Source organism: Triticum urartu, chromosome 1 (genome assembly GCF_003073215.2).
Source record: "Triticum urartu cultivar G1812 chromosome 1, Tu2.1, whole genome shotgun sequence".
NCBI classification, from domain to species: domain Eukaryota; kingdom Viridiplantae; phylum Streptophyta; class Magnoliopsida; order Poales; family Poaceae; genus Triticum; species Triticum urartu.
Window position 1 is genome coordinate 498,275,923 of NC_053022.1, and position 11,021 is coordinate 498,286,943.

The 11,021-nt window shown below is 42.6% G+C and overlaps 1 protein-coding gene across 1 annotated transcript; it reads left to right on the top strand.

Annotated features, from left to right (window-relative positions):
* The first annotated feature begins 3,830 nt into the window (after nucleotides 1–3,830).
* LOC125522472 lies at nucleotides 3,831–11,021 on the top strand. Its single transcript, XM_048687535.1, has 5 exons — nucleotides 3,831–4,217; nucleotides 4,454–4,566; nucleotides 9,781–10,003; nucleotides 10,187–10,379; nucleotides 10,461–11,021. The coding sequence occupies exons 2-5, from the start codon at nucleotides 4,469–4,471 to the stop codon at nucleotides 10,592–10,594; spliced, it is 648 nt and encodes a 215-aa protein (XP_048543492.1). The 5' UTR covers nucleotides 3,831–4,217; nucleotides 4,454–4,468; the 3' UTR covers nucleotides 10,595–11,021.

The window sequence follows — 11,021 nt, forward strand, 5'->3', positions numbered from 1 at the left end:
GACGAAAGAGGGATGCCTTCTGGGGCATCCCCAAGCTTAGGCTCTTGGTTGTCCTTGAATATTACCTTGGGGTGCCTTGGGCATCCCCAAGCTTAGGCTTTTGCCACTCCTTATTCCATAGTCCATCAAATCCTTAACCAAAACTTGAAAACTTCACAACACAAAACTCAACAGAAAATCTCATAAGCTTCGTTAGTATAACCACTTTTGGTACTGTTGTGAACTCATTCTTTATTTATATTGGTGTAATATCTACTGTATTCCAAATTTTCCATGGTTCATACCCCCCGATACTACCCATAGATTCTTCAAAATAAGCAAACAACACAAAGAAAACAGAATCTGTCAAAAACAGAACAATGTGTAGCAATCTGTAACTCTCGAATACTTCTGTAACTCCAAAAATTCTGAAAAATTAGGACAACCTGGGAAATTTGTGTACCGATCTAGTGCAAAAAGAATTAGATCAAAAGCACGCTTCTGTGAATTATGAAAATTATTTTACTGGGCGCAAAACTTTCCGTTTCTCGGCAAGATCAAAACAACTATCACCGTAAGCAATCCTAAAGGTCTTACTTGGCAAAAACACTCATTAAAACATAAAACCACATCTAACCAGAGGCTAGATGAATTATTTATTGCAAAACAGAACATAAAAAGTAAAAACAAAAATAAAATTGGGTTGCCTCCCAACAAGCGCTATTGCTTAATGCCCTTAGCTAGGCATTGATAGTTTTAATGATGCTCACATGAAAGACAAGAGTTGAAGCATAAAAAGAGCATCATGAAACATGTGACAAACACATCTAAGTCTAACATACTTCCTATGCATAGGCATTTTATAAGCAAACAAATTATCAAGGCAAGCAAAAACTAGCGTATGCAAGGAAGAAGAAGGAGACGATAGCAATCTCAACATGAAGAGAGGTAATTTAGTAACATTATTATCAATCACATATTCATCATGGGGCTTAAATAAATTATCAAGATCATAAGCAGAATCACCCCAATCATGATCATTGCAATAAGTAGTGGACATATCAAAATTAGCATCCCCAAGCTTGGGGTTTTACGTATTATTAGCACAATTGAAATTAATAGAATCTAGAATAACATCATCGCGATCATACTTTTCATTCAAGGAACTATCATGAATCACTTCATAAATTTCATCACAATTTTCAGATTCACGAATTTCAAGCAAAACTCCATAAAGATAATCTAGTGCACTCAAATCACTAGAAATTGGTTCATCATAATTGGATCTCTTAAAAGATTAGCAAGTGGACGGGATCCATAAACTTTTAGCAAGCGAAGATGCAAGCGAAAAGAAGGCACATGGTAACACAAGCAAACAAAAGATCAAATGGAAGAAGGGCGGAGAAAAAGGTAAATCTTTTTGAAAATCATTTTAGAAGTGGGGGGATGAGAGGCAAATGGCGAATAATGTAATGCAAGAGATGAGAGTTTATGATGGGTACTTGGTATGTCTTGACTTGGCATAGATCTCCCCGGCAGCGGCACCAGAAATTCTTCCTGCTACCTCTTGAGTTTGCGTTGGTTTTTTCCTTGAAGAGGAAAGGGTGATGCAGCAAAGTAGAGTAAGAATTTCCCTCAATTTTGAGAACCAAGGTATCAATCCAGTAGGAGACAACGTACAAGTCACCGAATACCTGCACAAACAAACACCAACTTGCACCCAACGCGATAGACGGGTTGTCAATCCCTTCACGGTTATATGCAAAGTGAGATCTGATAGAGATGGATAAACGGTAAAGTAATATTTTTGGTATTTTTGGTTTATGGAACGGAAAGTAAAAGATTGCAAAGGAAGTAAATATGAAACTAAAATTGTAGATCGGAAACGTATATGATGGAAAGTAGACCCGGGGGCCATAGGTTTCACTAGAGGCTTCTCTCAAGATAGAAAGTATTACGGTGGGTGAACAAATTACTGCCGAGCAATTGATAGAAAAGCGCAAAGTTATGACGATATCTAAGGCAATGATCATGAATATAGGCATCACGTCCGTGTCAAGTAGACCGACTCCTGCTTGCATCTACTACTATTACTCCGCACATCGATCGACTCATGCCTGCATCTAGAGTATTAAGTTCATGTAGAACAGAGAAACACATTAAGTAAGATGACACGATGTAGAGGAATAAACTCAAGCAATATGATGTAAATCCCATCTTTTTATCCTTGATGGCAACAATACAATACATGCCTTGCTGCCCCTACTATCACTGGGAAAGGACATCGCAAGATTGAACCCAAAGCTAAGCACTTCTCCCATTGCAAGAAAAACCAATCTAGTTGGCCAAACCAAATCGATAGTTCAAAGAGACTTGCAAAGATATCAAATCATGCATATAAGAATTCAGAGGAGATTCAAAATAATATTCATAGATAAGCTAATGATAAATCCACAATTCATCGGATCTCCGCAAATACACCACAAAAGCGTATTACATCGAATAGATCTCCAAGAACATCAAGGAGAACATGGTATTGAGAATCAAAGAGAAATAAGAAGTCATCTAACTACTAGCTATGGACCCGTAGGTTTGAGGTAAACTACTCACGCTTCATTGAAAGGGCAATGGTGTTGATGTAGAAGCCCTTCGTGATCGAATCCCCCTTCGGCAGGACGCCGGAAAAGGCCCCTAGATGGGATCTCACGGGTACAGAAGGTTGCGGTGGTGGAAAAGTGTTTTCATGGCTCTCCTGATTGGTTTTGGGATATATGAGAATATATAGTCGGAAGAAATAGGTCGGTGGAGCCATGAGGGGCCCACAAGGGTGGGGGCGCGCCCTCCATCCTTGTGGCCGCCTCGTGGCTTCCCTGACGTGCATTCCAAGTCCTCTGGATGTCTTCTGGTCCAAGAAAAAACAGGAGCTGGCACTAGGCTCTAGGTTAATAGGTTAGTCCCAAAAATAATATAAAATAACATTTTAATGCATATAAAACATCCAAAACAGTAATATAATAGCATGGAACAATAAAAAACTATAAATACATTGGAGACATATCACCCTACTAAGGTGGTCATGGACAACCAACACAGTAGCCACCATCTCCTCATCGTCAGGTGAGGAATCATTGGAGTCACAGAGGAAATTGTGAAAAAAGAACTCGTCGGCGGAGTCCATTTGTATCTTGGGGGCAAACTGTCGAACAACTTGCGGTCGTCGTCAAAGAAGCTGGTCAGCGAAGAGAGGCGTGCCTCCCTGGACCAAGTAGCTGGCCTGGCGACGTCCGACGAGCATGGCGGTGACAGACGAGCGTGGCAGCGTCAGACGAAGGAGTTGTCCAGGCCCGCGGGGTGGCGACTTCGTGCTCGCGGCGACGTCAGGGGTGTGGGAAGCTGCGGTGGCCTGGCGGCGAGGTGGTGGTGGCGGCGATGTGGGAGGTTGCGTTGTGCGGGGGAGGTGTGTGGGTGTGGACTGCTGGCAAGGGCAGTGAAACTGGACGGCGGCGACCACATGGTGGGGCGGGTGGGGGATTGCTGTCGATGGGGGTGGAAGAGAATGATCTATGTGCCACCGACTGGCGGGCCAGGAGGAAGAGTATGCGGGCGTCACGTGCGTCCGCTTTGTGTCCGCGCTGACGCAAATGAGGACCAAATTTGAGTAAAAAATGAGTCACCGGATGAAAAAAAGGACACTTTGAATCGGCACATGGACGAAATGAATAGGGGAGTTGCTCTTACCACCTTGTCATCGCACACCACGAGACCCCACTGGCTGACCCAAAGAGCCACCCGCGAGCCTGTCTCGGGTATTGCTTCCCCAATCCCCAACCTAATCGCCCTGAAAAGAAAGAAAAAAAAAACATCCCCAACCAAATCTCTACACGCCCGTCCTTTCTCATGCCTTCCGTGGAACCCTAGGTACCTCGACCACACCGCCGCCTCTCATCGTCTCGGCCCAGTTCCCTCGCCCCCACCCCCACCCCCACCCCGTCTTTCACGCCGCCGCCGTCGCCTACAGCGAAGAAGCAGGATCTCGCGACGCCATCGACCAGGATCTCGCCGCCGCCTCTTCCAATACTTCAGCGACGGTACAGCAAGGTCCAGCCGCCGCCTGCTTCCAGGAATTCGCCGCCTCCTCCAAGACCTCAGCGACGTTACATCAAGGTCGAGCCGCCGCCTGCTTCCAGGAATTCGCCGCGGTCTCCTCCAATACCCTCTTCAACCCCTCCGCTTTGAAGGTAGCCGACCTCCTCCGTTGCAATTTTTGTTAGCCACAACAATCTTTTCAGAAACTGGAGCTGTAGCTAATTTGTTAGTCAAGCAAACACCTTTTTAGACTCATACAGAGGTGAAGGGGAGTTGAGGGGTGTAGTGAAGCTCGAGGTGGGGTCGAGCTGTCCCCAAAGACCCCCTAACCTTAGCCCTCGGCTGCAGATCCGGTCGCCGGCAATTTCACCACCCACTCTTGTTGCAGGCCTGATCAGCTGAGATGTCATTAACCCGGAGCTCCTCTTCAGCCTCGAGTGGAACCGCTTCTCCTCCCAGCGAACCGGTTTCAGTTTCTGGTGAAGAACATATCTTCAACAGGTGCGTAGACATCTTATTTATTGCATTTGCATGTGTGCCCTCAATTCGATGTGATCGTTTTATATTTGGTTCCATCTCCCTACCACTTCCACACGAGCTAGGTCATATAGGTAACTAGAAGCATATTATACTGGAATCTTAGGGCATGTTTGGTTGGCAGCCACATTTTGTCACAACTAAGGTTAGGCATGCGGCACAGTTGTGGCAAAAACAAGGTGGTTTGGTTGGTTCCCACAGCTTAGTTGAGTTGTGGTAAATTGAGTGAGGTCACCCGTTTGAATGATTGCCATGTAACCATCCACGGGTCTGGCAAAAATGTGTGGATAGTGTTTGTTTCGTAGCCAAATCTGATAGTCACCCCCGTTCAATGAAGTGGTGAGTTTACTCTCTTATGCTCATGTGTGGGCGCCTGCGCCTGTATGTGATGGTGGCCACTACCCGCCCCACTTGCATTCTGAATGTCATTCAGTTCTAGTGAGTTGCAGTTGGGCGATCCACTTCCATAATCCAAGCCTGTTTCTGGACCCATGTCAAGGGAATCATCAACATCAATTCCTGAGAGAAGTTATTGCATTTCATGAAAGGACTTGATGGGGGTTAAAGAGCAAGTGCATAACCCTATCCTGCATGCATGTGTATAATCTAATCAGTACCATAAAATTCTTTAGGATGGTGTATTTTATATGAACAAAAAAAAACTTACAATAAGTTGTTATTTTTCAGACTTTGAACATGGCACTTTACATTTGGCTACATCAAAGCCATCACACTTATTCATAGCTGTCCCGACTATCTTCCAGTTCTCCTTGTAGAGTCTGTAGTGACGATCAACTTGGTCAAGTGGAACCCCCACAAAAAAACTCTTTTGTTTAAAGTATGAAGACACTTCGTAAGGTGTTGCTTTTTGAACACGAAGCCTACGTGCTGATCTTTTTCGGTACTTGATGTAACAATCCAGCATGAACTTGGCCTGTTCATCATCCCAACTTATGGTTCTATGCTGGGAAGCCCCATCACTGTCCAACTTTCCCTTTCCCTTTCCCTTTGCCATTGCCATTTCAGTGAGAAGAAATGATTTCTTATGAAGTGATGAAATGGGCAACATCCGCAGCTCTCAAAAACCAACCATGGCACTCAAGATTTTTCTTGGATCTGGATGGCGATTTTGAGTGGAGTGGAGTAGGGGGCTTGGAAAAAAAATAGAAGGGGGATTTGGAGAGGCCTGATATATATAAAAAGATTTGAACAGGAGAGGAGTTTTCAGAGAAGAGAGCAATATGGAGAGAGGAGGATCTGTGAGGAGAGAAATAGTTGAGAAGATGAAACCGAGATTGGAGGAGAATGGGAGGAGGGCAAAAGGACAAGAGAGTTCATGCATTCTTTTTGTCCAGAGTGGTGAGGTGCCCCTGTATGCGCTATTATTTCCCTCCCATGGGCAGTCAGAGCTCAGAGGAACCCTGTTTTCTCCCACCACCTGAGGTGCGCCAAAGATTTGGCGGACGAATCCGGCGCCACAAAATGGGCGAAAAAGTGCGGCAAAGCAGTAGGAAGTGTGGTGAGATTTTTGTTGCACGCTAAGCTAAGGTAGAGAAATGAACACCAGCCTGAAGGAGTTTGACATGCCTAACTTAAGGTGTGGCAAGTTATGGCTCACAACCAAACATGCCCTTAAGAAGACCGACTTGCCATCTACTCCCTCCGGTCCTTTTTACTCTGCACATTGGATTTGCCGAAAGTCAAACTTTGCTAAGTTTGACCAAATTTATATTAGAAATTATTAGCATCTATAATATGAGAGAGGCGTTTTGGTGGACGAGCGACATGGAGCTCGGAATCTCAGCCAGCTGTTCGCTCTTTGGGATGTGTGTATCGTGGATTTTCAGTTGTATACTCGCGCTAGTTAACAGGAAATACAGAGGTGCCGTGGAGTAGTGTCTTAGCTTTCACGGGCCGCCAGTGGGTTGTATGACTGCATGAACATCATGTGCTGCCTGGGTAGCTGGTACGAGCAGCTCGCCTACATTACATTTCTGTTTGCCACTCGGCACATCTGATTGGCTGGCGCACTAGTTGCCTAGTCATCGCCTAGCTACTATGCTAACTAGCACACCACACGATCGTAAAAAAGCACACCTTCTGTTTTTTCTTAGTTGGCGCTGTTTCTATTTCTGGTAGCACACCACACGTGTACGTGTGCACGATTCAAAAAGGGAAAAAATGTGCGTGAAAAAACATCTTTCCCACACAAATTTTCTGAAGAAAAAATAATTAGTATTATAGATATAAAGTGAAAAGACTGTCATGTATTGCAAGAATAAAAATATTCATGTATTTTTATAGCAAATCATGAAATTTTGGAAATTGGCCACACTACTAAAATACACTATGAACATTTCTAAAAAATACATGCTAAACAATTTCTAGTTACACGGTGTAATTTTTTCTAAATATGCAGTTATTCAATTTTTCTAAATATGCAGTTATTCAATTTGAAAATTGGTCACACATTACTAAAATACACTATGAACACTTCTAAAAATACATGCTAAACAATTTCTAGTTACACGGTGTAAATTTTTCTAAACCCTTTTCTCCCTCCTTTAATATATGATATGTACTCTTATGCTAATTCGAGAAAATAAATTTTACATGTATGTTTATAATTTGGATATAAAAATTTGTCATATAATATAGTCATCTGACGAGTCCTACCTGGATTTCATTTATCTTTTTGTAATTTACTAGTTCGTTAGAGGACGATGATTTTAGCTGGGAGGTGGGCGCCATCGGCGACACCAAATCTCAAGATGCACTGAGATACTTTCCGATGCATGGAACATATGTGGTCCGCCTGGTGCAAATGATGCTCCCGGTCAACATGGAATTCACAATTTTACACATGGATGCTGTCGGAACAGTGAATTGCGAACAACTTTTGTTAGTTTTCACGAGTATAAAAATGAATATATATAAATTGTACACTCATGGAAGGAACTATATTTTGCGTGCTTCGCTGATTATTTTCTACGCAGATCATCATGATCAGTTCAAAAAATCCAAAAAGGTTTTTTTAGTCCAACTACCTGAACAAATTTTAAAGGAAAAATTCCACAAAAAAAAATCAAAGGAAAGTGCAGTTGATGCATGTGTTGTCGAATGAACTCAGATAAGTAATTATGCACCACGAGCTCGACACGCTAGGTTCAATTTGTGGGGTGAGCATTTTTTATGTGTGATGTGCTTGCACACCAAAGGCCCATCGCCGCACTGGTTGGTACCTGACGCATAGACCGTGCAGGTACAGGTACAGCAACGAGGACTTGGGACGGGCTTGCGTGTAGACTTCCAGAAGTGCGGCGCACTGCGCACTGTCGTAAAATACGGCATAAAATAAAATTACTGACAACCTGAATACATGCAATAAATATGGTCTATGGCCTGATCACGAAGCATGTTGGTGGCCCAGATACCGAGCTCCATGCAGCTCGAGCGCCATTAGGCATTTTCGCTATAATATCTAATAAATATAATATGAAAATATATTCCAAGATGAATCTAATGATATTGGTGTTGTTATGTGAATGTCTATAATTTTTTATATAAACTTGGTCAAAGTTGGATCAGATTGACTTCGGACAAACCTAATATGCAGAGTAAAAAGGACCGGAGGGAGTACAAAATACCAGGTTAATTGGGCATACTTGTGATCTCTATTACCAAGCTTGTCAATTAGTTTCCAGAGTTTGAGTTTGTTAAGATAGGAATATGTCAGAGTTTTTCTTCCTTAACCTAGAGTTAGAGTTTGTTAGGAATGGTCTGATCTAACTCGTAGATCAATAAATTTGTCCATGGACTAGCGTGCAAGACCTAGTGGTAACAACGGATCAATAATAAAACAGAAAAGGAGGCCTCTCCTCACATCTGTGCTCTCAGGAGCTTGGTCTGTGACAGTTAGTGTTAAACGATCTAATTGCTTCAACAAATAGGCATTCAGCTTTCGACAATGATATCTGTTGCAACAGACTGTTTGCACAGTTCGCTCAGTCATTATCTATGCCAAAATACCCGACCAGATGGCCTATCCATTTTATTATTTTGCTGTTAAAAAGCTTATTGCTCCCCCATTTCACACTATAAGTCCATGCACACTATGCATACATGCCAAGGAGGCAAGGGCACACTAAGTCTAACAGAGAGTTAATGGCGATGAAACATGTTTTTTTTTGCTTCAGTTCACCTTTTTTTAATGATTTTCGATGCAGAGCAGTGGTTGAGACGAAAACTCACCCCTTGGTTGCAAAGTGCGTATACAGTCTAATTCACATGGACTTCACTTGTCATTAACAACTCACTATGTGCAGGAGCATTCCGATCCACGTGCGATACGAGTTTATATGCAAATTGGGATATATTGATGTGTACAGATATATTGATATATTAATGTATACCAATTCAGTCACAATCTCTTATTAAAATAGGGGTATAGATTGGGAATCTTGCAATAACTACACGCTTGATTTCTTTGGAGCATGAACAATGTGCTCATTTCAACGGTGCCAAGGACTCATAAGACCGAACTGAGCAAGTTTCAACACTATGAGGGGGTGTCCAAGCTAGAAAATTTCTGGTCCCGGCAGCACACCTGGTACCGAGACCACCAACTTTCCAATTATGACATAGCAAAAGTAAAACTATATTTTCTTCAAGTTCTGCATTGAGCCTTCGCTAGCAAATTGAGGGACAAAGACATAACTTAATCGTCGGTCCCATCTGATACTTAGAGGAGGAAGTACAAACTGGAAGGAAAGAACTTAGTACTGGTTTGATGTGGCACTCTTGGTAATGGACCAGGTAGCTCACATTGTCCATCCCTTGGCAATGGACCAGTGAGTGTTTTCAATTTTTTTTCTTTTAGAGTCTCATGCATATTTGATATGGCATACCACATCGTAGTATTTGCCAGTATAACAATCACTTGCCAGAGAGATGCTCTATGCATGCTTCACTGTCTTCTAATCATTGCAATATTCCTTGCATGATAAAATTTTTAGATATGAATATTGTATGTGCTCACATGTACATGTGTTTTTTTCTTGTATGAACAACTTGTTTAGACAAGATATTTATCTAATCGCCTTGTCATATGATTTTTTGAGATAACTTTATGCTAAGTCATTAGTGATTATGCTTTAATGTGTTAATTTTGGTATGTAGGGACGGGTTTGCTGGGTTGGAGACCTGGGAGGACCCCACTCCTAGGCTGTCAGCCTTTACTCTCGAGGAGTTTGGTGATGCCTGGGTTGCTGCTGCAAAGCGCCAGCTCATTCGCAGGCCCAAGACACCGCCCCGTGAGGAGCTGCTAAGGCGCAGACAAGAGCATGATCAGAAGAGCTTGATGATAGCGTTGAACATCTATGCCAAGCAAAACGATATGCAAGTATGTGACCATCATACTCAGATATTTAATCTTGCTTTTAGACTAGTTTGTTAGTTAGTTTTTTGCGAATTAGTTTGTTAGTTAAGAATAGCTAAACTTCCATGATTTGATTTTGCAGACTAGAAATGCAATAAAATATGTCTCGTCAGGCTTGTTAATTTACTTGTGGCATTTGCATTTCAGCCTGCTGACATCGAGGTAATAGAAGTGAAGGAAAGAAATCTAATCTATGAGGAGGGAAAAGGATACCTACACTTCAACTTTCTTGTGAAAATGCAAGGTGACCCATCTAGGTTGTTCTTTGCGGAGGTGCATCCGGATTGTAGAGAGGAGGTGGATGTGTATCTTTGCGCTCCCTTGGAAGCTAATGACTCGGGTAACTATCCATTATGCTGTTCAGATTGATGTTTTTTTCTGGTACACACCTATTACTAATACACTTTCCCTGTTCTGTAAGGTGACTGTTATGGCTGCAAGGACCGTGCAAAAGAGCTTATGCATCCCACTAGCGGTGGCTACTTGGGTGGGCACAAGGACGTTGTTTTCCCCTTCATTTATGAAAGTGATGAAGAAAGCGAGGATGAGGCCTGATTTCACTTGGTTTGCATTAGTTTGTTGTGTTGGTCGCAGTGTGATGTGCTAGTGGTTGCATATGACAAAAATGGTGTGGTGGATTGTACTCAGGAGTAGAGGGAGCTGGCCGTATGATAAGGTGTCGCGAAGTTGGAAAAGATTGATGAAAAATTCCTCTACATCACGTTTGCACAAGGATGTGAAGTTTGTTAGTACTGGCACCAGAATTTGAGCTTCCCCATCAGTGCTGTAACTTCTCCTAATATAATATCCCTCCACAAACTTAGACAAATACTCCCTCCATCCGGAATTACTTCGGAGGGGTGCTGCAGGAATTTGTCCTGAATTCAGTCAGTCAGGTTGAGCTCACTGAACCGATGAGCTAACTATGGCATGAAATCTTTTGCGTCTCAGACTGTAATACTAACAAAAAGTATTTGAATCA

Excerpts from the sequence above, each read along its gene's own strand:
- LOC125522472 (XM_048687535.1), top strand. The coding sequence starts at position 4,469 with ATGTCATTAACCCGGAGCTCCTCTTCAGCCTCGAGTGGAACCGCTTCT. Across the intron at positions 4,567-9,780 it reads GAAGAACATATCTTCAACAG|GGACGGGTTTGCTGGGTTGG; the intron begins GTGCGTAGACAT and ends TTTGGTATGTAG. Across the intron at positions 10,004-10,186 it reads CCAAGCAAAACGATATGCAA|CCTGCTGACATCGAGGTAAT; the intron begins GTATGTGACCAT and ends TTTGCATTTCAG.